The 26621-nt window shown below is 41.3% G+C and overlaps 1 protein-coding gene across 1 annotated transcript in view; it reads right to left on the bottom strand.

Annotated features, from left to right (window-relative positions):
• Positions 1-5843: 5843 nt before the first annotated feature.
• The window catches only part of BOD1L1 (biorientation of chromosomes in cell division 1 like 1), a 75967-nt gene continuing 55189 nt past the window's right edge, over positions 5844-26621 (bottom strand). The window contains exons 13-25 of the mRNA XM_087724633.1: positions 25431-25504; positions 25278-25347; positions 25102-25157; positions 22860-22944; positions 21150-21229; positions 19636-19705; positions 19522-19556; positions 15040-15088; positions 13653-13681; positions 13442-13520; positions 12942-13113; positions 9813-9956; positions 5844-7057 (exon numbers count right to left, since the gene is read on the bottom strand). Coding sequence (XP_087580759.1) covers positions 6949-7057; positions 9813-9956; positions 12942-13113; positions 13442-13520; positions 13653-13681; positions 15040-15088; positions 19522-19556; positions 19636-19705; positions 21150-21229; positions 22860-22944; positions 25102-25157; positions 25278-25347; positions 25431-25504 — 1052 coding nt within the window. The 3' untranslated portion in view covers positions 5844-6948. The remainder of the gene's footprint in view (positions 7058-9812; positions 9957-12941; positions 13114-13441; positions 13521-13652; positions 13682-15039; positions 15089-19521; positions 19557-19635; positions 19706-21149; positions 21230-22859; positions 22945-25101; positions 25158-25277; positions 25348-25430; positions 25505-26621) is intronic.

Here is a 26621-nt window from a genome sequence, read left to right as displayed (position 1 = left end):
TTCCCTCTGCTTCGCCCGCGAGGCTCCCAGAGAACTCACTGGGCTATGGGGCGTCTAGATCTGGCAAGGAGGAAAGAGCTGAACCGGGAAGCCCCGGATTTCGCCCCACACAGCCAAGTCCCTACGCTTTCCATCAGTGTCCAGGTGCTCCTGCTAATTGCGCCACAGGAAGGGTGCCCGCAGCTAAAAGCCCGGTCTCCCCAGCGGAGGAGACAAAGGGTGCGTGCAGTCACAGTCGGACTCCGACGCCGTTTCTGCCGGCCGAGACTATGCCGGGGGAAAAGAGCCGTCGAGTCCCGATGGAGCTAGGGCAAGGAACGGGCCTTCTCAGCTCCGCCAACTTCTGTTTGCCCCTGAGCTGGGAAGAAGCCGGACTGGCCGGCACCGGAGGGAAAAAAAGAGGCTTTCCAGGCGTGCAGCCCCGGTGGCGAGCGGAGGGAAGGCGGCTTAGCGCAGGAGGCTAGGGGTGCGTTTGCCAGGTCTAGAAGGACGGCAAGCGCTCTGGGTTGGAGCCCCGGGGCCTCTCACTGCCGAGTAGCAGTCTGAGTCCTCCGCCCGTGGAACTTCGCCGCGGATCCGCCAACAAGCAAAGGCAATTTCAGCCCAGCTGCTCAGAGGAGGCCGCGAGCGAGTTGGCTGAAAGAGCACGAAGGCTGCTCTTTCTGCGCCGCGGCGGATCGGCCTGGAAGCGGGAAGGGCCCTTTTTTTGCTGAGCAGCTGCGCCTCCCCTAGCTTGGCTGTGAGAGCAGAGCAGGAAGGCCTCGGGACAGAAGATGCCGCTACTGACCGCCCCGAGATCTCCTTTCCTGTACTGGCGCCACGTGACCAATCTGGGCTGCAAGCCACAATTAAACCACCTTTCAATCGATTCAGGCCCCGGGAAAGGTGCCTGCGAGCCCAGTCCGCGATTGAAGGGGATGTTCAGAGCAGGAGACTGAGGGTGTATGTCGGGGAACTCCCCAAGAAGGCTCCCCCGGGCGGAAAAAGAGTGAAGGAGGCGTCAGGATGCCAGTTCCGGGCGGAAAGAGGCCTCGGCTGGGTTTTCCCACCGCCTCCAACTTTCAGAGTTGCGGCGTTCAAGGTTCTCCCGGCGAAGGCAGCGCTCGGATTTCCGTCCCCGTAGCCTTTGCAGGGATCGAACCCGGGAATCTTGGCGGTGGCGTGGACGCCACCCGAAGACAAACGGGAGAGGCAGAGAACGGCGCTCCTCTTACCTTTTCCCTCGGTGGCCACCGGCTCTTCCTGGCGAGCTCTAGTGAGAGCAGGCAGAGCAGAAGCAGCCGGGGAGTGCCTTTGCGAGCAGGGAGCAACCTGGACTGAACGAAGATGCGCATTCCGGGGGTCTTAGCAGCGCATTCCGGGGGTCTTAGCGGGAGCGCCAAAGAGGCTAGAAGAAGCGCGGCGCTCCTTGTCGGGATAAGAGGCAGCAAGGTACTCCCGAGACCGGCGAATACTGCCGTTTAGAGTGCCCCAAATTCCTCTCTGTATCCCAAACCCGTCTCTATCTCTGCCAAGTTCGGTCCGCAGATTCATCTTGTTGGCGACAGGTACCGTCCATGGATTTGTTGACTGCCCTAGCTGCAGTCTCTCCTGGAATGGGACTCTGAGCTTGCTTAGAGACATTGAAATGATGGGGAAATGGTGGTCGACCATTGGGCAGCATCAAGCCTTTGTGGTTCCTTTGTGAGAAACGATTTGCTGTTATTCTTGGGTTGAGATTCATTTCTAGGCAATTGTTGCTGGTCGCTTATGCTACACAACAATGAGAAATGGAATCTCCTTTTCTTGTAGAGGTTCCTTCTCAGACAATCGATAGTAGAATCAGTACACTCTACATGTCCTCCAGCTGGTGAACAAGTCACAATTGCTGGGCTCATAAAAATGTTTGGTAATAAGACATTTCAATTATTAACATGTTAGAATTGCCTGATTGCAGGAAGCAACTGTCCTTTGGGTTGGGACGACAGATCTGTGTTCTGCTTTATTTCAAGCCAAGTGGCATAAATAGTAACCCCCCCCCCCCCCCACTTTCATTGCTCTCTTGACTGGGATGGACCTTCAGTCTGCACCTCTCTGGCTGCCTCCAAGCCTTCAGCCAGCGTTTTCAGCTAGTTAACACAACTACAGTTCCAGAATCTCTTCCCCCTTTCTATCTCCCCCCCACTCTCACACACACTAAATCCAAGGAAAGATTGAAGGCAAACAAGGTCCAGGCAGAAGAACAACATCATAGCTTCAAAATCTAAGGGACTGGCTTGGACAAAATTCAACAGCATTTTTTCAGGCACCTGTTGATAAAAACAGGATCACCAACGTCCGATGACGGATATGGCACAAGGAGAAGTAGCTTATATCCTTTTCAAAAAGTCAGAGATAAAATACAAATATGATATAATGAAGTGTGAAGTGACCTTACACAGTACCAACAAGTTACCAAGAGAAATGATGAGTACTAAGAACAAAACCATTCAAGTTGAACTTCAGCTGCTCAAGGGCTACTAATCTTTCCTTCTCCAACTTCCTCTGGTTGTCCTTTTTTTCCTGGTGAGAACAGAGAGTGGGGGAGGTTCTTCTGTTGCAGTGGGCCCAAATTGATTCAGAATCATAAATATGGAGCTGGCTTTCTCCCCTTTCAAAAGCAATCTGGTTGCTTGCAAAGTGTGTAGGTTTCCTAGGCTTTGCCCTGCCTTGTCAGATTTGGGTTGTCTAAACATCTTCAATAATTTTCTGCTACGTCATCATCACAGCCCAGCATTTATCACTTTACACTGAACCGTAGGTGCTAGGTGCTGGGTTGAGTCAGCTTAAAGAGATCCTTCTGGAACCTTCACAGGCATTTGGATTTCATCACCCTGAACAGTTTCATATCATCTGCCCAGCTCACTGGCTTACACTAAATGAAATTCATTTGTGAACTAGTAAACAAAATATCACCCCCAAACATATTCTGAAAGATGCCTTTTCTTATCTTCTTTCAAGTTATGTTTGCCTTTTGTTTTCAGCTATTTGGCATTCTAGAAGAGGATAGCTCCTCCTATCCCTTGGCATATACATTTTTTCAAGACATGGAACTTGGTCAAAAATATTTTTAAAATCCAGATATGAAATGTAGACAGTAAATAGTAACACACATTTCCACTTGCAGAATTTGTGCTGATTTCCCTTCAGAAGGCCTTGTAGTTAACTATTTATTTTTTCATTGCAGTTTCTATCAGCTGTCTTAGAAAAAAAATAAGCTGACTGGTTTAGAATTGTTTAGGTGTCTCCTAATTGGGATCTCCTTGCCTTCCTTCCAGGACTTTGGCACTGGAACTGATCTGAAAGAGAAGTGACATAGTCAGAGGTCACCAATGTCACACCTGAGGTTTTCTTAAGAACCAATCAGGATGCAGTGATTTTTTTGTTGCTGTCAAGCTGTTCTGGGGCATCATCTCCTGGTATTTCAATTTGGTTTTGTTCTAATAAAGTCAATTCAAGTTCAGGATCTCTTCTATGTCATCTGTAACAAAGGAAATATAAAGAATTAAAATTCTCTGAAATTCCATATCCTTCTTGAACACCCATCTCATCTCTTTTTGGTTTCCAGCTTCATGTGCTTAAGCAAATTCTTAATGGTCCCATTTGTGCTTTTTGCCATATACTTCTCAAATAACTTTTTTTTCTCGAGTCTCTTTTCCATTAATATATGTATGCTAAAGACATTGCTGTTTCTCAGTTATGTATATTTTTATGAAAAGGGTGCTGTGGGAAGCAACCTATAATAGTTGGCGTGAGCTTAAATGGACTCCAGAGGATGGTAGAGGACAGGAAGACCTGGAGGAACGTTGTCCATGGGGTCACGATGGGTCAGGCATGATTTTGCAACTAACAACAACATATGCAACAATTTGCAATTTTCTCTGCAATTTTCTGACCAGAAACCCAGGCATTTTGGAGATGCTGAAGCATGAAAACCCAGCACATTTATTTAGAAGAGTGAAGAGAAACCAAAGACAAGATTTGTACTTTCTCATGTATTCATTTTACAGTAAACCACAACTCCCAAATCTTTTAAACCAAAACAGGTTGAACGGATTGTTATTTATTTATTTTACTGTTGCTTGGTGGCTCAAATGTTTGGGACACTTGGCAGGAGGTTAGCATTTGAGACCGGATAGCTGCTGTGGGGTAGGCTTGAGCGCTTATCCATCACATGAAAGTAGCCTCCAACTGGGTGTCCCCAGGACAGCAGTGATATCACTGGCTAATCCTTTCAACTTGGACACACCTCGGTGCTTCTGACACAAGTGCAAAAAAATGTATTTTACTGGCTGAAGTTTGCTAATTTCATTCTTAGTTTTCAGGAAAAAAAGCATCTCTAAACAGGAAACGTGTATTTCAAGGGAGAAAACATGACGGTATCTCAATGCATAGGGAATTTGAAGTAGTTCACACAATCTCCCACACCCCGTTCCTTGGCACCTTTTAAGAATGGCCCTATTCCATCAGCTTCTTACCCTACTTGCTTGCTAATGCTTTCCATCATATGGAAGGCGTTTCAAATTCTACATTGTTTCTACATTGGTATAAGAGGGGACAAAGGGAAATTCTGGCAGACTTTCAAAATCCTGTTATTCTACCTGACAACAAGAAGTTATTCTGCCTGACCACAACACAGTTGTTTCTGTGGTGGCTGTTTTCTGACTGGCCTACCTTGAAAGGCTGATGGATACAGATAAAAACATCACAATCCATTTCTAACCTTCAGCCAAGAATTTTCCAGGCCAGTCCTTCATTTCAAAGTTTATGTTGGTAGGGAATGACTCTCAAGAGAATGTGAGTTTTCAGTGGGAAGGTGAGTGATAGTATGCATCATGAGTTTATTGTACTACAAACATGTAAAAAGTGATTAAAAATACTGCTCAGAGTCGCTGGGATCTGATCCTGTGGGACAGATTCAGCAATTGCTGTTAAAATAACTTCTAATAAAGAAAGCACTATTTTTATTTCTTTTATTTAACTAGGAATCCATTTTTCCTGCGATGTTAACAGTACTTGTAGTACTATCAGTGGCACTTGACAGAATACAATTCATTTTCCATTGCTAATGAATATCAGATAATGAACCTTCTATGTAAAAGAAGGCAACAACCTTTGGGGGAAGGCTTTTCTGTGCAAAAAGGGGGAGGGGACAGGATCTCTGGCTGCTCCCTTCCTCCACCATCCCTGCAACAGAGCTTGTGACAGTATTTGCACCAGGAAGCGAGGCTTCACAATTTGGAGGAGGGAGGGAGTGGTTTTTTTCAACTATGAAGACTTGCAATCTTTCCTGCCTTTGCATCATGCAAGACAACAACTATGACGGTCAATTGAAATCTTTTGAGTCTTTCTCTACCCAATAAGTTGGAATTAATGATAAAAAATATCCATATAAAATTGATAACAGTTTTGATCTGTCATAATTAAAAATAGAAAAGGATTGAAAAAAAATTATCTGAAATGTAGGGGCATCCACAGAATAGATCAAAAATATCAAAATGGCAGCCACAACAATGTGATTGAAGCTTTGCACATAAAAATCAGGCAACCTTTTGACTGTGCAATCATGGCCACCATTTTGATTTTGGTTGCATCCTACAGACCTCCCTAGGAACATGATTGACTCCATGCTGTAACTTCTATTTCATGAGCCCAATCCAAAACAAAGCACCATTAAATTGCTGGGCTGAGAGCACCAGAGATTTCAGCTTGTGTTTAACTTGCATAAATATCAGTAAGATTCAGAAATGTTCGGGATGACAATCTTTGAGTATAGACTAGAAATACATGCAAAAAATCTAGCAATTCAAGTGCCGAGACTCTAGTTTGGAAACATTTTGTAATTTATATATAAAAATTCCATAAGAAACAAACTAGAATATTTGACAGAAATATCCACATTACAACAAAAGATCCCCAAACAACAACTACAACAAAAAATTAAAAATCAATGTTGTTTTTTTAGTTATAAAAGATGAATATGAACATTTTAAAATAATCTCATAATATTTGGCAACTTACATCTTTGCAAGAGACAAGTGCAATTAACAATAAAAAAGCTTTACATGGAACTCAAATTGAAGATTTGTCCTTGAGAGAGTAAAATGCAAGTCTACTAAAAATTTGGACAACTAGCCAGATTCTACGCCCTTCTTTAATACTAGTGGATAAAGTATGCATGTTGCCAATCTTTTCAGTCCTTTTGTTTTCCATTTTTCTATGGAGAAGCAAAAGCCCTGGAAGAAGAACAATTAAGCGCTCCATAGAAAGGTGATGTGCTCTTCAGTCAAAAACTCTTTTTGTACTATGTTCCCGCTGGGACACTGGGAGAAATTTTACAAGTGAGAATACATTTCCAAAGGAAAGGGCACGTCAAACTCAACACTGTAGAAATGTCACTCTTAACTCTTAGCATAGAGAAAGTTACAAACACAACAAGGGAAGTAACAAAGCTCTCCTTATGCCTATCTACTTGACCCGAACCTATGAGAAGGTTCTGAGCCAAATTCGTTTCGTACTTCCTTTTCCTAGTCCTACCCAGCACGAAGCATGGCAGCACAACATTTAATAATCCAGTTAAAACAATATACTATACCACCAGGTGTTGCGGTTCAACACAGTGTTCTCATTATGTTCATACACAGTAAAAGACAATCTTTTTTTTTTTAAATAAATGTTCTATATACAAAAGGTGTTAAGAAGCCACTAGTGAAGAGTGGTTTGGAAGCATCAGCAAATTCCTCCTGGACACAAAGAAACTTATCTAATTCATATCATCTTTTTCCATAAACAAATAGTTCATGAAGCTGTTTAAAATATTACATGTGTATTAATGTTACATCTTGGAAATACACACATGCAGCTCACCCAAGCTTTACAGAGCACAGAATGTTCCCTCCCACCCTGAATCCCCAGTGACATGGGTTCCAACTATCGCTTGGACTTTTTCACGTCAGTCTCATCAGCCCTCTGGTGATCCTTCTTATGTGACACTGGGGGGCTCGCTTCCCTTCTGCGCTTGATGGGTTGAAATTTTGATCTGAAAGTATCAAAACGAACAAAAAAGGGGTAATTATTTTTAGTAATCATGGAATCCAGTGACTTTGATCAAACTAGGCCCATAACCTGCTTTGGGAGAGACTGTCCCCAACAATGCCATTGTTGGGATAATGGCTAAATTGGGAAGCAAGAGAATTTAGTGCTAAGCTGCTATTCCCCTCTACCTCTTTTTGTCCACCTGATGAGGCTTGTTTGGCTGCTCCTCATCATCAAGAACATCTTTGGAAAAGATGGTCTGCTGCCATTTTTTGTCCCTGGCCATCTTGACTCCCTGCGATTATCTCATTTCTATCATGGCAACCTACGCGATTCACAGTCAAGACTTGGATGAAGAACTCCAGGCCTTTCCACTGACAGATCCCAAACATATGGATGACTCCCTCTATTCTTCCCATCAGACCTCCTTGATCTCGGAGTCCTATAAAACACTGAATTATTCCATGAGGGTTCTGCTTAAATACGCCAGCTTCCATTTTTCAACTAAATAAAATGGTATGACATATTGTTATGATTACACTTGCTTACTGACATTGTATTTATGAATTGCCTCAATTATAAGAGACTCTGGAGACTGCATATACCTGCCATCATTTCTCTTTAGCCTAATGATTACAATTACATTTAGATTCAATCAATCAGAATAGAGCTGGAAGGGACCTTGGAGGTCTTCTAGTCAAATCCTCTGCTCAAGCAGGAGACCCTATACCAGTGATGGCTAACCTTTTTTGGATCGCGTGCCAAAAGCGGGGGGAGCGCAGAGGGGTCGTGCGCTGACGTGCCACACCCATAATGCTACATGCGTGACCATAGTGCCATTTTTTGCCCTCCAGAGCCTTCAGGAGGCTTCCCTGAAGCCTCCGGAGGGCAAAAAATGGCTGAACAAGGTGGCTGAAGTCAGCTGGCATGCCCTAACAAATGGCTCCACGTGCCACCTGTGGTATGCGTGCCATAGGTTCGCCATCACGGCCCTATACCATTTCAGACAAGTGGCTGTCCAGTCTCTTTTTAAAAACCTCCAGTGATGAAGCGCCCACAACTTCTGAGGGTAAGCTGTTCCACAAGTCAGTTGTTCTCCGTTAGGAAGTTTCTCCTTATTTCCAGGTTGTTTCTTTCTTGATTAGGGTTTCTTATGTCTTGTTTTGCCTTCTGGTGCTTCTTTGTGGCAACCCTGGAATATTGTTATGATGTAACCCACAGTCTTTCTTTTCTCTAAACTAGCCATATCCAATTCCTGCAGCCATTCTTCATATGATTTAGTCTCCAGGCCTTTAATCATCTTAGTTATTCTTCTCTGCAATTTTTCCAAAGTCTCAATGTTCTTTTTATAAAGTGGTGACAAAAACTGGATGCAGTCTTCCAGTATTTTTGCCTTACTAAAGGCAAGTACTAATACATAGAATTAGCGGTACTAATTATAAAGTGGTACTAATACCTAGATTTTGATGCTATGCCTTTGTTTACACAAGCAAGGTTTATATTAGCTATTTTGGCTGCTGCCGCATACTGCTGGCTCATATTTAAGTGATCATCCACTAGGACTCAAAGGTCCCTCTCACAGTTACTGGTTTGGAGCCAGGTTTTGCCTGATCTGTACTTGTACCTTTGGTTTTTCCTGCCTAACTGCAAAACCTTGCTTTTCTCCACATTAAATTTCATTTTGTTGGACAGGGCCCATTGTTCAAGTCTGTCAAGAACTTTTCTGATCCTGAGCACTACAGATTCATGCACATGACAATTTGATACCTGGCTGAGCCAGGAAATACTTGTCTTAAATAGCTTATTTCATTTTTCTATGGATCCTTCTTTGTTTTTGGCTAGCATGAGAAACTATCTTCCATGGTCAATCTTCCAAAGTTATTTGGGTGTCTGGCATTTCCTGTGGTCAATACCACCTTCATCTTAAAATGAGTTCCTTTACTGCCACATGCTTGCCAACAAGTGTTTCTACTCCATAAGGCTGCTCCAGAGAAATACAGATACTGTGACTTTTGGGTTTCGAACTATGATATTATAAAAGTAAATAAACTGTATTGAAGCAAAGTAGACGTTCATATTTTACATGAATGAAAAAATAAACAAGATAAAAGGTATGTTACCCTCAAAATTTTGGTAAATGCTGGAAGCTATCTTTTAAGCAAGTAACAGAGAAGTCCCTGCCAAATCATATCTGATATTCAGTAATGGACAGCCAGATGCTTCTAGAGCGTAACAGAAATAAACTGTTAACTCTCGAAATGACTCTAGTTGAAGTAATATTTTTCTTGCTTCGTTTCTTAGTTGCCATACTTATGGGAAGGGAGGGGGACGTATGGAATGTAGAATATTTCCCTCCAATGTGCCAGACATAACAAAGATAAGTCTACTGAGAACCAAGGACGGATCAATGTGCCCTAGTAATGGCAGGAAGGAGTGCTGAGAGGTTCCTCATCTGTTTGGTTGGCTAATGTGATCTGTGACACAAGGAGGGTGGTGAGTATCTATTCTTTAATTGTACTGAAACGGGAATTATTCAGTGTTGGTTTCACATTTGACCGTGCCAATATGTTGTACCCAATAAACAGGATTTTTGAGGAAGCCAAGGCCTCAGAGACTTGAATTGGTTAGGAGCATTACTTGGAACCATGACAGGACTCATGTCCTGTAGTTATCCCACCAATACTGTGGCATCATTTTGGGTAGTAATGATCAAACAAATGGAAGGAGGAGAATCTCAAGATATTTTTCTTTCCACTTACTGGGCCAAGCGAGGATCTTTGTTCACTTTTGCAGTGGCAGATGACTGCTTCTTCTTTGCTAATTTTCGACGTTTTTTAGGAAGAGCTGAGGATGGACTCTGGCTTTTCGATGAGGCTCGGGTTGTTGGCTTGTTTGGCTGCTTCCTGAAAAAAATAAGTACAAATATCGAAGAAGGGGCTTTTCTAGGACCAGGTAAGACGATCAATTAAAAGTATAATTCCAAAAATGGAAGCTTGGGAGAATCTATAATGTTCCCACACTCTTTATTTAAAAACATCTTACTTCAATGAGAGGGAGAGAGAGGGGGATGGGAGGGAGGGAAGGAGAGGCAAAGAGAGATGAGGTTGACATTTTAAAGTGAGAAAAATGTAATGGTGTGTGTATGGATCACTTCTAGGTTTTTTAGATGCAAAACAAAATAATAAGTTGGTGGTTTTGTGTAGTGATTTTACAGATCATTAAGAAATAAATGAATCTCTCTTATTTTACATTTAGATGAAGGAAACTGAGGAGATTTCTGGAGTGTCAATTAAATTTCTAAAACACCAGATCTATCAATATAATATGATAGAAAAAGAGAACTGGTGGTTTCATTTCAAGAATTGCCATCAAGGAAGGGTGCCTCACTTTTGGTGAGCCTCCTTCTGTAAATACATGAAGGGATGTGGCTACAGATGTCCTGTTCTAAGAAACACTAGCAAAAAAAGACATAAAAAACATATAAAAAATGTCTGATCCCCTGAATAACATCCATTGTTACATCTTGTTTTAACAGAAGCAGCTATTACAATCATAGAGTAATAGAATAGCAGCACTGGAAGGGACCTTGGAGACCTTTTAGTCCAACCTCCTGCTCAAGCAGGAAACTCTATGCCATTCCAGAGAAGTGGATATCCAGTCTCTTCTTAAAAGCCTCCAGTGATAGTTAGTTTATAGTTATAGTTATAGTTTTATTGATTTGTATGCCGCCCACTCCCGAAGGACTCCGGGCGGCTTACAATAAAACAAGGGAGGGGGAATAATACACAAACAACATTAAAATATACAACAGTCACAATCTCCGGGGGGGCTGGATATTTCGAGAGCCCCCCGGCCTGCTGGAGCAGCCAGGACTTAACAGCCTTGCGGAAGGCCGGGAGGGTAGTAAGGGTCCGGATCTCCACGGGGAGATCGTTCCAGAGGGCTGGCGCTGCAACAGAGAAGGCTCTCCCCCGGGGAGTCGCCAGCCGACATTGGCTGGCAGATGGAATCCGGAGGAGACCTAACCTGTGTGATCGAATCTGTCTATGGGAGGTGATCGGCAGGTGGCGGTCTCTCAGGTAGACTTTTAGACTTCATAGACTTCTGGATAGGAGTTGTGGCGAGACAGTTGGAGGTAGCGGGGCTCCACAAACATCAACTGATTCTTCTCCGATAGGAGGTCCTAAGGGGCTAAAGCACCCTGGAGGGGCGATGAAGAAAGGAGGGATTCCTTGTCGATTGCAGGAGAGCAGCAGCTCTCCTGCTAGATCCGAGGCGCCCGACTGACCGATGGAGAAACAAGCTGGAGCAGTGTGTGAACAGAGGATTGGAACTGGGTGAGACAATTTTCAAATTTTTTATTAGAGACTCACCCTAAGTAAAAGAATTTTTGAAAGACTCCAAAGCTCAGGAAGCAGTGAATTAATACATGGAGATAAATTACGGTATAGATCCAAAAGAGAAATGAAATTTTAATGGAGTTTTATGGAGTTTCAAAATATAGAAAGACTGAACTGGAATTTGTGGTTGCTATGAAAAGTGATTTTAATTTGTTGTAAATATTCTTTGACTGCTGGAAGAAATTATATAAAGAATTTCTTTTTCTTTTGTTGAACTTTGACAATCAGCTGTTAGAGCTTCCACCTTGTTTTTGTACCAAAAGGTAGAGTTGGAACGCCATCTACTGGCCAAAGAAGACACTATATTATTGTATGGCTGGAAAGGACCTTGAAAAAAAGAAGTTAGGGCTGATAAAAAAGAAAGGAAAGTCAGGATTTGGCAACTTCAACTCCCTCTATTATTTTTTCACTTTTAAATAAGAATTAGGTCTAGAATAGCAGGCCCTCTATCTTTTTGATGACAAAGTTGTCAGTTATGTGGGTCAGGAACCTTAAGGTTCTTTCATGGACAATGCACCTAATTATGTATTTATAAGTTTTCTTGATTGCAAATATCTGATTTCCAGACTGATTGTGGAGCCAAGACTTCAGACTATTGATAATAGAGAGGAAGTGTAATATTCAGGGGTATTATTAACAGTATCTTCAGTTCTGATGAAATGCAGATTTTTAAGAAAGATGGGAGACCACAGCTGTGCTTTCGAGACACTAAAAATCATCTCATTTTTGATGATGTTTAAAAACTGCATGAAATTACTGGTTTAAGCCACTAGATTTAGATTTTTGCTTATGTGCTGGTGATGCCCAGTCCCCTGGTTAGTCACTATCGTTTACCCTGGTGTGACAGAAGTTCTAACTTGGAATCTGGATCATTTTATGATTAGGTGAAAGCAAAGAAATTTTACATTAATCTGTATAAATTGGAGATCTATTGGCTGGATCATTGGATAATTGTGATTCAATATGCACTTGCCACACTTCATCATTCCTTCATTTATTCACTGCCCATCTTGCAGTTCAGGTGGCTCTAAGGGGCTTATCTCAAGATAAAACAATGTATCACAAATAAAATATAAAATGGATTAAAGTGCACCAAATTTACAGATGTTAGGATGGTTCTAATTTTATTCACATGCAGAGAAGTCTATAGGAAAGGGGTAAAAAAGTCAAGATGATGACCATAACAATGACATGAAAGCCTTACTCCTTTTGTATATGTGACATATATAAAAAAGACTTGATGCTTCAACTACATAGTTGTGATTGCCATTTGAACTTTAATAAGTATACCCTTATTCATATGGTAACTGTAGCCAGAAATCCTTCATTATCAGTTGGGAAATTCACTGGATTTGAGACAAATACACCAGTTACTGCAGAAAAAGACAGCCTTAAGTGTCTTTTTACTCAATTCTCAAAACATCCCTCCATGCCCTACTGGAGAGACCTGGTTAATCATTTGCCAAGTCTTGTCACAGTTGGCATTACCTTTCTGCTTCCAATCTTGATGCTGCCCTAGTTGTGGCTCCTGAATGCGTCTCATCTCCATCTGTTTCATCACCACTTCCTTTCTTCTTGATGTCATCCTGGCCCTTAGCGCTTTCTTCAGACAGAAAAAGATAGATTTTTTTTTTAAAGAAAGAGCATTCCATATAGAATACTCTTACAGAACCTTGTAAATGGAAAATGTAATTTTCCATCCCTTTATGTTTTAATTCATATTTGTTTAAATCTCTTTAAACACATTTGTGATAGTTTACTTTTTTCTTTCACAGACAAAATTCATAGAGAACTCAAGCGGAACCAAGCAGCTGGGCTGTACTAATCCTGACATAAAATTACAGAGATTTGCACATTTTTCTATAATATTTACTTTAGCTTCAGCCCAATGATTTTTTTTCCCAGGGTATAAAGCTGATCTCTTTACAAGTTAATAGACAACTTAAAAAAAATTAAAAGTTAAGAGAAGAAGAGGAGTCTTTGTCTACCTGTTTCCTCTGATGAAAGACAAGCCCGTTTCCGTTTTCTTCCTCTTAACCACACTTTGCTCTTCTCTTTTTCAGTTTTCTAACAATTGGAAATAAAAACAAAAACAAAACAACAATACAGTTCCACTACAACCAAAAGGTCTTGTAATTCTGTAAAGATATTTTAGATTTGAGTTGGAAAACAGCATGAATCAAAAATTATTCAACTTACATTGCTTCTATTGTTCAAAGAATCATTGGCTGTAAAAAGAAACAAATAATTAAGAATGTACTTTTATCGATATTAAAATTAGCCAAAAATGTTACTTAGTCATTTAATTAAAAATATCTTTCCTTGCATACAGTTCCTTCTAAACTTACAATGTACTAAATGCAAATGTAAATTGTGACAGGGATGATAGACAATAGTAAAATAGAATGACCTAATCCTCCTTGAAAATTAGAATTGTATATAATTCTATGAGGCTAGATGTTAAGAGCCAGTTATCAAATGAAAAGATTAGATGCTGGTAACCCTGCTTCTCTAGCCACTGCAGTTAAACGTCAGCTCCCTTGATAGCAAGACTCTACAAGCTGACTTGACATAGGGGTGGGAAGGCTGTCCTCTTGGAAATGTACATTCTAGGAAAGAGGGGTGGGTGGGAGTCAATTATATTTCACTAATCTTTTATTGGATCTTTTTGGTTTTATGGAAGTTCAAAGTTTTAATTATTTTGTTATTGAATTCTGCACTTTTCTAACTGTGTGATCCCATGGGCAGTATGGAAGGAAGTTATGCCATTAGGTTCCCTAGCTGTGCCCTGCTGACAGATAGCATTCTAGTCCATAATGCGGCCGCGCGAGCGATTGTGGGTGCACCTCGTTTCACCCACATAACACCTATCCTCCGCGAGCTGCACTGGCTACCTGTCGGTCTCCGGGTACGCTTCAAGGTGCTACTTGTCACCCATAAAGCCCTTCATGGTAGTGGATCTGGGTACTTGAGAGACCACCTACTGCCAATTACCTCCACGCGACCTATTAGATCTCACCGATTAGGCCTCCTCCGAGTTCCATCTGCCGGTCAGTGCCGACTGGCAACCACGCGGAGGAGAGCCTTCTCGGTAGCAGCTCCGACCCTATGGAACGATCTCCCCGTGGAGATTCGGACCCTCACCACCCTCCAGACCTTCCGCACAGCCCTCAGAATCTGGCTATCCCGTCAGGCCTGGGACTAAGATTGTAACCCGCCCGAATGGTATGAATGTTGTGATTCTAATTATGTATTGTCTTATATGTTAAAAGTTTGTCTTTTCCCCCCTTCCCTTTTTAAGTTGTGAGCCGCCCTGAGTCCCCCCAGGGAAAAGGGCGGCATATAAATAAACTCAATACCAATACCAATACCAATTTATTAGGCCACTGAAACCACAGATTTTACCAAATTTGAGAAAGGGATTGCATACATTTTAGAACTACCCTGGATCTCTGAACAAGAAAACTTCATAATTATGATAGCCAAATTGATGGAGTATCAAGTCTTTATTTAAAAGGGGGAAAAAAGCCTGTTGCATTTCATGCCATATATTTTTTACGTTAAGAACATATGTCTGAATCCTTACCTTCTGGTATTATCCCTGTTCTACTGCTAGTGCCTGAAGACTGCAGTACCTAATTAAGAACAAAACCAGCAGTATTCTCAGTAGAAAAATCAAACATACTAAGTGTGTTTAAATGCTCTTTCAAGCTTTTATTTATATTTAAACCAATTCATGATATCCTGTCCTCTCAGAAGTTATTTAAATACTGAGAAGTAGCCCAATTACTACAATTAGTGTAGACCCAAAGTAATGTAATATGCAATACTCTGGGGTTCCCCGAAAATAAGACCTCCCCAGATAATAAGCCCAATCGGGCTTTTGAGCTCATGCGCTAAAATAATCCCTCCTCCAAAAATAACTGCTTCCTGAAAATATTGCAACACAGTAGCAGTCATGAGGTGACCACGCTTGCCACCTCTGGCACCTCAAAAATAATAAGACCTCCCCAAAAATAAGGCCAAATGTTATTTCAGGGGTCAAAAGAAAATAAGACCCTGTCTTATTTTCGGGGAAACATGGCACTTTTTTACAACCCATGAAAAAAGCTGGGTTTTTCAAAGAAACTTCTATCCATAGTGGATCATGATCGTATAGTGAGTTTATCAGTATCATAAATACACACACACATACACTTTTGAATGTTTTTGTCATGGCTTACATTTTAGAATATACTGTAAAACATATTTTATACACAGAAAAGCTCATTGGTCAGAATATTTAAAACTACAATCAATGTTGACATTTTTGATAGTTTCATATAGGTAATACTTGAGTTATGAATGTAATGGAGCCTGCCCATTACATGCCCAAATGAGATATCTCAGGGTAGGGAAGGCCGGGGGGGGGGGGGGTGTCGTCTAGCGATGGAACAGACTACTTGCTTCAGACCACCCAAGGCGTCACCCAAACCCCTGAGATACCTCATGTTCCCTCCTCTGGGCTCCCCACAATTGCTCCCCCCCATCCTGCTGTGCCAGGTCACTTACCTGGTGAAGATGTAGCAAGCTGTCTCCTCTCCAGCCTTTCTGCTGGGGTTTCTTTGCCTGTTTGCAGTCTTGGCGCAAAAAGCATTTGCAAGCTGATGAGACATTGGGCCAGTGAAATCGCATTTCTTTCAACCCTCCCATCAGTTTGCAAACTCTTTTTGCGCCAAGACGGGGAGCTTGTCACGGCCTTGATCCCACGCTACTTTAGGCCTCTGTTCTCCACGAATGCACCGAAACAGACAAAGGAACTGGCATCTTGCTAGATCGCTGCAAGGTAAGTGAATCTCCGCAGGCCCCATGACGGTAGAGACCCAGGGCTGGGATTGGGGGAATAAGCAGGGTAAATGTTGCAATGCCTCTGCAATTGTTCGTGAGTGTAAACAACTACTGTGGTGCTGCAATATTCCTAACTTTGGGCTGTGTCGTAAATTGTTGTAAATACTTGGAAGGGTGTTATGTCATAATATAGAATGGTTGCTACGTGAACTGTTGTAACTTGAGAATTACCTGTATATGAAGCAAAATACAGTACAGTAAAGCATAGAGGCAAAGATTAAATGACAGGAAGCTGGCAGATTACACTGTATAGCCATGGTAGCACAGTTAGAATGCAGTACTGTAGGATTAACTCACTGCTCACTCCAGGAGTTTGATTCTGATCAGCTCAAAGTTGACTAATCCTTCCATACTTCCGAGGTCAGTAAAATGACCCAGATTGTTGGGGACAATATGCAGACTCTGTCAACTATTTATAGAAGGCTGTAAAGCACTGTGAAGTTTAAGTGGTATTGCTCTAGGGATAATCCTATCCAGTGGTGGGGTTCAGATAATTCAGGGGTGTCAAACTCAAGGCCTCCAGGACGGATCTGGTCCATGGGATGCTTAGATATTGTTGTGGCCCAGCAGGTGCCGTTGGAGCTGCTACCAGACTCTGACAGCGAGGGGCCCTCTGAGTTGGCTCTGGAGGATGTGGAGGACCCTGGACAGGGTTCCGACTCCGAGCAGGATGCAGAGAGGCTGGTTGGCCACCAGGAGGCACCTGAGCCTTGGACCAGTGGGGAGGAGACAAGGGAGAGTGAGCGGAAGCTAGTAGTCAGTTTTTCCTGGATGCACGCCATCGAAGAGCTAATAGGCATCAGGAACAATTACACAATTACAGGAAATGATTGCGCTCAGCTGGTGGTCATTAGGCTCCTCTCCAGACTATAAAAAGCTACTTGTGCACACGCCCCTCTTTGCAGAAGTCAACACAGAATCAAATGTCGGAGAACTTTGTGTGAGCTTGGCAGGCTGGATTGCTGCCAAGCCTTCTCTGTGTTTATTGCTGCCCAAGCTTGTCTGTGCTGGGTTGCTGCCAAGGATCTGTTTGTCTGTTAATTAAATGCCGTAATTTATCTCTGGCTCAGAGTGTGCTTTGGTGTGGAACGAGGGGGGTCAGAACAGATATGTATGGCCCAAGGGCCGCCCTGGAAACAATGTCCGGCCCACCGTGCCTCTGCCAGTGAAAACGGAGCTCAGGAGGACTGCACACAGCCGCCTTGAACTCAGTTTTTGTTGGCAGAGGGTTTCAGGAGGCTGTCCCAGCCGAAAACGGAGCTTGGGAGCCTATTTTCTCTGGCAGAGCGCTCAGGCCACCACAGGTGCACCCAACACGAGTGACATCAAGGTGACCATGCCCACCCTGGCCACACAAGCCCGCCTCCCGCTTCGAGGTCAAACACAACCCTGATGCGGCCCTCAATGAAATTTGAGTTTGACATGCTTGAAATAATTTAACAACCGCTTCTCTGCCCTAATGACCATTTTATGATCATTCAAGATCATATTTGTCATTGTTGTGCTCTATTTCTGTAGAGATGTAGTTATTTCTAATATATAGCGCAACTCCACCTCTTCTTTTATTTGATCTATTTCTTTTAAATAATTTACATTCCTCTAGCTGTATGTTCCATTTGTGGGTTTCATCCCACCATGTTTCCGTAATAGCAACAATATCATATCTGCCCTCATGTACTTGAATTTCTAATTCTCCCTGTTTAGTTCTCATAATCTGTGCATTCATGTATAGACATTTGAGTAAAAAAGAAGGGCATTCTTTTATTTATCTATACATTGTTTATCTACTTAATGGCCTACTTGACATAGGGCCTGGTTACTTGAGGGAGCACCTGTCTCCTATAGCAACAGTTCAGCCAGTTGTATAAGGCACAATTGGCACATTCCAGGTTCCTTCAATTAAACACTATCATTAACTAATATAAACATATCAAATCAGAACCTGGAAACACACCTTCTGGGTAGCAGTGCCTGCACTCTGCAACAAAGTTCCTCCTACGATCCAGATGCCCCCCCCCCACACACACACACTTTGCTGTTGTGAAGACTTGGCTCTTCACCCAGGTCTTTGGCAAGGCTTCAGACCTGGTCACCTATGGGAAACTTTCTGCTGTATTCACCTGCAGATCTGATCTAATTGAACATGAACATTTCCCTCCAGGACCATCTTTCTGAGAACAATGTCTGATTGGATTAAAATATAGTTATTTTCAATCACTATCCTCAAACCTCTACCTTATGGAGATTTGATTTACTTCTTCCCTGCTGGGTTTCAGGAATACAAGTTGGACCTGGCTTTTCCATCTAGCCCAGGAGAAAAGCACACTTTGAATGCTGAGATGCATTAGTGGACACACCTTTTTTTAAAAAAAAGCAACAACAGACTGATATATTGGTTCATAGTGCTTTAAATGTCTCTCTAAGCAATTTATAGTGTCAGCATATTGCCCCCAATTGCCTCCTTATTTTACGGACCTTGGAAGTGTGGAAGGATGAGTCAACTTTGATCTGGTCAGGACTGAACAGCTGGCAGAGTTAGCCTGCAATGTTGCATTTTAACCACTCCACCACTATGGCTAATAGTACTATTGAAATAATTATTATTTGGGGTTGGGTTCATTTTTTATTGATGATTGTTTTAATGTTGTTATCCTAGATATTTTATAACCTTGAAAAATGTGCAGCATATATACAGTATATAGTAAATAAATGGTGAATGCCATTGTACAAAAGAAAACAAATTATGTTTTGGGGTTGAAAGAATCATGTTTAAAAGAATATTCTTTAAAAAATTATATAGCCACCAACCTAATATATCATAACCTTAGACAGCCTAAAAACAGGGATAATAAGAAGCACAAAAACTTCCAGTGTTTCCAAAAACAATACTCCGTTCACTTTGAAAAAACAATTTTCTTGGGTTCCAGCTACACACTACCCCAAGATATCCGGAAAAAGTCAGTTCTTCAAGGCTTTTCAGAAGGTGAGGAGGGTCAGGATCCTCTCAGAGAAAGGGTGTTTTAAAAGTGGGGCCCAGTACTGATATTATACTGAGTGAAATTGTCTTCTTGATCCTGCCAATGTTTGCTTTATCAAACAAACACTATACAAATAAATTCCATAGAAAGAAAATAATTGCTCAACTTCTGCATGCAGACGAAATACCCCACCAAATGCTTACATTTTTCATGACTGTGTCCAATGCTGAATCCTGACCTGGAATGAAAGAATAAAATTCCTGAATTCAGTGAAACACTGGTATCTATTTTTTAGAAAGGGATGTTATCATACTTACTCTGCACTGCTGCTATTTCAAGAGGATATTTGCGAGGTCTTCCTCTTTTTCGTTTAACTATTACTTGCTGCTGTACCAAACAAGCCAAAAGATTATTATTAGTTAAAAAGAACACTTGAAGATATCCTCTAAAACAAATATAAGGAAGGAAAAAAGATTGAGAACCATTAAAGAAAATTAATAACAAACAGATTTACTGTGATCTAACCTTTTTTTTTGCAGGTTAGCACCAATGAAAAGTGGTTGTTAGTCTCTAGGGTATGCAAAATATTTCATGAATTTTCAAAAAATGACTAGTTCTGAGTAAGAAATTGAAGTCTTTATTTTGTAGCCTGAGCATTTTGGTTTCAGTCAGAAAAGAAGTGTTCCAAGTTTAAAACACTCTGTTTAGAGTTTGACATGCTTCACAATCACAACTACAGATAGTGCTCAACCTATGACCAGTTGCTTAGTAACTGTTCAGTTAACTCCCCCAAAACTATTTATGATTCAGTTTCAAAAGTTATGGACGTTGCAGCACCCCTGAAGTCATTTGCCCTTAGAACCAACCACAGGGATGCTGCAGCATCTATCCACTCACCTATCCTGCCCCACCGGGTGCCTGTAGCCATTAATCGACTCAGGGGAGATCAGGCCAACTGTAGCCCATGCAAATTGGCAAGCTTCCCAGCTTCCTTCCCACCAAGAAAGCAAGGGGAGATCAGGTCATTTGGTGTTTGCAAGCCTCCAGCTGCCCTCCAACCTAGGGACTTGCAGGTCTTGGCCTGCTCCAGGGTCCAGCAGCACCCAACTTACTTTTCTTTTTGCAGTTTCTGAGACACAGGATCAGCTTTCTTACTGAACCAGCCTCGGGGCAAAGCAGTTGTTATTCTCACGAACCTGTAGAGGGCAGCCTTTTAAATGGAGCCCCCTTAGTATTACAATAGCACATGTTGCAGAATAGTATGAATTTGCAAACACCAGCTGGTCTGCTGTCTTCTAGGTTGCTGGGTGGATAGGAAGCTGAAGGACTGCAAGAGGTGAGAAGCACAGCACAGAGTGCTTCAGGAGGTGGGAAAACCTCAGGGCAGGCAAGCCTTGGCCTGCATTAGGCCTCCTATGGTCTCTCTCTCCCCAAGGTACTTTGTGCTTCACTTAACATCCTGTAAGTTAATTTAATAGCTGCATCATAGAGAGCAAGGGCTGGGGGTTGTAAGGCCATTTAGTTTAACCATAATGGCTTCCATTACGATTGTAACTTGAGGACTATCTGAACTCAAAAAGGTTCATTTTTTTACAATACAAAGCAGGTTTTTTTTCTTTCTTTCTTTCATTCAGATTACATTAGGAGCTAAATAGTTAAGGATTTTGATCCATGAATTATCTGCAAAGTAGCTGTTATCTTGATTACCTAGAAAAGCATTAGTGAATTGTTTGTTAGTTTGTTTTTTTGTCTTTTATATTGTTACAATTGGGCAAAACATGATCACCTGAAGCACATACAAGCAACTTTCAAATGTGTGACTGATACTGACCAGACTGCTTCCCTCAACAGGATTCAAACTGGATTCCAGACCTGAAGTGCTAGAACTATCCATTCTGCCAATAATTTTGTCTGCAGGAAAGAAATTCAAGAAACCCAACTTACATGAAATGCTTATATAATTATTTTTAGCAACGGCATAATCTGTTAACTTCCTCTGAACAGCATAAGTCTGGCTTCCATTTGCTGCACACCCAATCATTTTTACCTTTATGACAACCTTAGTAAACTTCAGATAATTACTTGCCTTATATTTTGTATCATGGATCTAAAATTCACATTTATATGGCTATTTATTATGCTAAAAATTAATCAGGAACTGATTGTCCCAAAGAATAGAAATAAGTATTATTGCTTCTACAGGACAGAAATGTCAAATAATAGAAAACCACCCTATCTACTTTATCTTGTTCAACACAGTATCCACAACATGGAATGGTTTATAATTTATCTCATGAATGAAGACAAATTTCCGTGTCCTAGGATAATGATGTGAGATCAAATTTAGGTCGGTCAATGGGACCAGGGATGTACTCCTCCGAGCTTTCAGACTCATGATGGAGCCCATCTTCAGGGAACTTCTCTGTACTAGAATACATGCTTTGGGCTGTTCTGTTGAGTCATGTTTATGTGGGGCCTTCTTATTGGCTGATTGGTGTGTTGATAGCTGGCGACTGGCTGTCATTTCCTTGTGCTGCCAAACCCTCAGCTCTTAAGTATTTGATAAGCTAGTGGTAAATCAACACTCCTGTTAACTGACAAGGGACCCATTCCCTAGGCTTCAATCATTTTGCTTGGAAAAGTAAATCTCTGGTCCCGGTGACCAGACAGCCAACCCAAATTTGATCTTGCAACTAATTTATCTATTTGAAAAGAAGTAGGAAACAGCTTCTACATCTTAGGAGGCAAGTAACATTCTAAGTAGCAAATAGGTAAAACTAATACCACATGCATAGCAATGTCATCACAAAATGCAAAGACTGCATACTTGTTTCCTGTCATCTGATGCAAATCATCACAACCGTTTTATCTCTTGCCCTTCTGCAAACACCTCTGAGTAACAGCTAAATGTTAATGGATTCTCCTTTCCATGTCGCTTCTGAATAATTTTTTAGATTTCATGTCCAGGTAATTAAGTAGGGAGTATAAGGAAAAATAATATTCAAGGAAACTACTATAATATAAATATAAATATTGTAATTCTACTGCTAAGATTGTACAGCTAACTGCTGCAAGAAAAGGATCACTGTACACCTTTTGAATAACTTGTCTGAGAGGCTTTTCAATCTGAAGTTTTAAATTTTCTGGAATTTTCTGCACTTGATTTAGGTATATACCGCTTCACAATGTTTTACAGTACGCTGTAAGTGATTTACAGAGTGATCATATTGCCTCCAACAATCTGGGTCCTCCTTTTACCGACCTTGAAAGGATGGAAGGCTAAGTCAAACTTGAGCCGGTTAGGATCAGGATCAAAGGAATCAAACTCCTGGCAATGTGAGCAAAATTAGCCTGCAATACTGCATGCTAACCACTGCGCCACAACGCCTCTTCAGAATAATTAGGCATTGTATCACCATTATCAGCTCAAAAATTGAAATGTATCTAAACAAATTCTCATTAATTTAAGGGTCATGCAATAGTTACTTGTGGACTGCTGTTTTTTTTATGGAAAACTCAAACGCATCACACTTGGTATCACCTTTTTCTTTTACAGATTCTGAGGAATGTTTCTCAGCCACAGCATGACATTCAGGCATTTCTTCTGAGTTGTTGGCAGTTTTTTCCTAAAGAATTATAAATAAATAACTGCTGATGAAAGTGAACAATCCCCATTTAATACTGCTAAAACACTGCCAATTTGCTCTCTGCATCACCCTGCATTAACTCATTCTATTTACTCAGAAAGATCCTTAGGACAAGGGATATGACTGATATCTTCCTGTTTCAGTGTCACTTGACATGGGTTACCAAGTTACCTCCTTTTCAAACTTAAGCATTTTTGGCTGTTTTTGGTTACAATAAATTAGGTGTTTTCTCTTTGTCCCCTCTCCTTCTTGCTTAAAAGTCTGTGCTGACCAATTGGCCCCCATTTTCACCCGAATTTTCAATAAATCACTATAGATGTGCTCTGTTCCTTCTTGCTTCAAACACTCTACTCCCATCCCAGTTCCGAAGAAGTCCTCCATCAAGGAACTGAATGACTATAGACCAGTTGCTCTAACATGTGTAGACCTTTTAAAGGTTAGTGCTGGCTCACCTGGAAACTATCATGGATCTGCTGTTAGACACCCTTAAATTTGCATATTGAGCAAATAGATTGACAGATGCTGCTACTAATAAGGCTCTGCACTACATCCTACAACATCTTGAATCTCCAAAGACCTATGTAAAGGTCCCCATAGTTCAGCATTCAATACCATCATTCCAGACATTCTTCTAACTAAGCTAAACCAACTAGCGGTACCTGAACACACTTGTAAGTGGATCATAAGCTTCCTAACAGACAGGAAGCAGCAGGTGAAGCTAGGCAAAAATCACATCAGATACCTGTACAATCAGCACAGCCACCCCACAGGTTTTGTGCTCTCCCCACTTCTCTTCTCTATATATACCAATGACTGCATCTCAAACGATCCATCTGTTAAACTATAAAGTTCGCAGATGATATAACAATGATCGGTCTCATTTGAGACAATGATAAATCCGCATAGACAGGAGATAAAACTAGCCTTGTGGTGTGACCAGAACAATCTTGAACTGAACACACTCAAAACCATAGAAATGATGATGGACTTTAGGAGATACTACCACCCATACTACCACCTCTTACAATACTAGACAACACAGCATCAACAGTAGAGACCTTCAAAGTTCTAGGTTCTACCATTTCTCAAAACCTAAAACCTACAAAAATCTAATATCAAAAATGTCATCAAAAAAGCACTACAAAGAATGTTCTTTCTGTGCCAACTCAGAAATCTCAAACTGCCCACGGAGCTGCTGATACAGTTCTACAGAGGAATTATTGAGTCTGTCATCTGCACCTCTGTAACTGTCTGGTTTGCTTCTGCAAGCCAACAAAATAGACACAGACTTCAGAGGATAATTAGAACTGCAGAAAAAACAATTACTACCAACCTGCCTTCCACTGAGGACCTGTATACTGCATGAGTCAAAAAGAGGGCTGTGAAAATATTTACAGACTCCTCACATCCTGTACATAAACTGTTTTAATTCCTCCCCTCAAAACGACACTATAGAGCACTGCACACCAGAACACATGAACAGTTTTTCCCCGAACACCATTACTTTGCTAAACAAATAACTCCCACAACACTGTCAAATTATTTACTAAGACTGTATTACTATTATTAATCTTCTCATCGTTCCTATCCCCCATTTCCTCCCACTTATTAATGTATGACTGTAGCTTTGTTACTTGTATCTTTACAATTTATATTGTTTCCTAATATGATTTGATTGCTTATTTGTACCTTATGTCTATCATTAAGTGTTGTACCTTATGATTCTTGACAAATATATCTTTTCTTTTATGTATACTGAGAACATATGCACAAGACAAATTCCTTGTGTGTCCAATCACACTTGGCCAAAAAAGAATTCTATTCTATTCTCAATATCAGACTTTCTGCATACCATCATCTGGAGCAAGGTACAAAGCAAGATGGCTTTGTAAACCGGTAATTGTAACCACAAGGGTATATTAGACCTTGCAAGTGAGCATGAGTACAGTTGAAATGGAATAAGATGAATCTTCTCTTTTTTTATTTATAAATAATAATTGTTATTCCAAGCAGGGATATACAAAAATCCAGAAATGATACTGGATGTAAAAAGAAATCGATCTATCATTAGCAATCATTATGTGCCCATAATATATATATATTTCTTGCAATGTATTTTAATGAATCACACAATACCTCATTAATTTCTTGTTTGGCCTCCTCTTCCAAAATCTGGCATTGTATACCACCACCTGTAAAATAACATTAATGTTCTCTTGAAATAATTTCCAAAAGTGCAGTCAAAAGGATGAAAACTTGTTTGCACCATTATCTCAATCAAGCAAGGCCATGGTTTGAACTCCCCCATTTACCCTCTTCAATAGTAGGACTCCTCATTGCTTCTGGCATGAAATTCTCTTCGTTCTGATTAGGTCTTTCTGGCTACAACCAAAGGAGAGGAGAAATGAGGACAAGGACTGCCTTTTTGGATTGGCCAGTCCTTAACCCCAAACCTCAGTGCATACCTCTGATAATTTTTCTTTAAGAATTTGACCTTCTATTGCTTCTGTTATGACCATAGCATGTGTATTTTCAAAGGCTAAAAAAAACAAAAACAGAAATATTAATCAAAATCTGATGTTGCCATAACATATTAGTAGAAAACTAGCAGTAGTAGAAAACTACTGCCACCCATTCCCAGAATCCCCATCTCAGACATCAACAGCAGCTAAGCCTCCTACAACCTACCCCATCCCATTGGGCACACAATCTCTGTGGTCTATTTCAAAGACAAAAGTCAGGAAAAGTACCAGACAAGATAACTCCTCCTTGCTTCTTGCCCCCATCTTCACCCGCATCTTCAATAAATCACCATGTCAGGCCTGCAGCCATATTCCCTTTTGGATCTTTGGCCTGCCACACTTTCTATTATTCTACTATGTTGTTTCTATTGAGGGGGATGATATGGAATGGAATGCTATGTAGCCAAAATAAAATTCCTTTCTAGAATCCAAGGTCATCCTTTGTCTCTACACCTCTGCACCTGACCGGAACTGGATGGGTGGAACTGCCAGCATGGCAGTGGAAGATTGGACCATATGATGGACTTGTGGGTGTGGGGGCAGTTGAACTTTCAACTGGGTGGGGCAAACCAAGAAGCTTCAGATTTGGGTTTCCCCCAGATGTGCCAACATGGCTCTCTTAATAAATTGGAACTTTGAGCATTACTTTGCCTTGGACTCTGATTTAATTTTGGATGCTATTTGGATGCTATTTGGAACCCTGATACACTAGAGATGTGCTATGTTCCTTCTTGCTTCAAATACTCTACTATCATCCCAGTGCCAAAGAAGCCCTCCATCAAGGAACTGAATGACTACAGACCAGTTGCTCTAACATGTGTAGACCTTTTAAAGGTTAGTGCTGGCCAACCTGGAAACCATCACAGATCTACGTTAGTCCCCATGCAATTTGCCTACCAAGCAAATAGATTGACTGGTGATGCTGTTAATATGATTCTGCACTACATCCTGCGACACCTTGAATCTCCAAAGACCTATGCAAGGGTCTTCTTTGTAGACTTCAGCTCAGCATTCAAAACCATCATTCCAGATATTCTTCTAACTAGCTAACTGCACCTGACCACACTTGTAAATGGATCAGAAGCTTCCTAATAGAGAGGAAGCAGCAGGTGAAGCTAGGCAAAATCACATCAG

The sequence above is a fragment of the Thamnophis sirtalis genome, unplaced genomic scaffold (genome assembly GCF_051295495.1).
Source record: "Thamnophis sirtalis isolate CommonGarterSnake01/CBP01778 unplaced genomic scaffold, rThaSir2_p1.2 scaffold_10, whole genome shotgun sequence".
Taxonomy (NCBI): Eukaryota; Metazoa; Chordata; class Lepidosauria; order Squamata; family Natricidae; genus Thamnophis; species Thamnophis sirtalis.
Note: the sequence above shows the minus strand (reverse complement) of the source record. Positions and strands in the feature narration are given on the sequence as shown.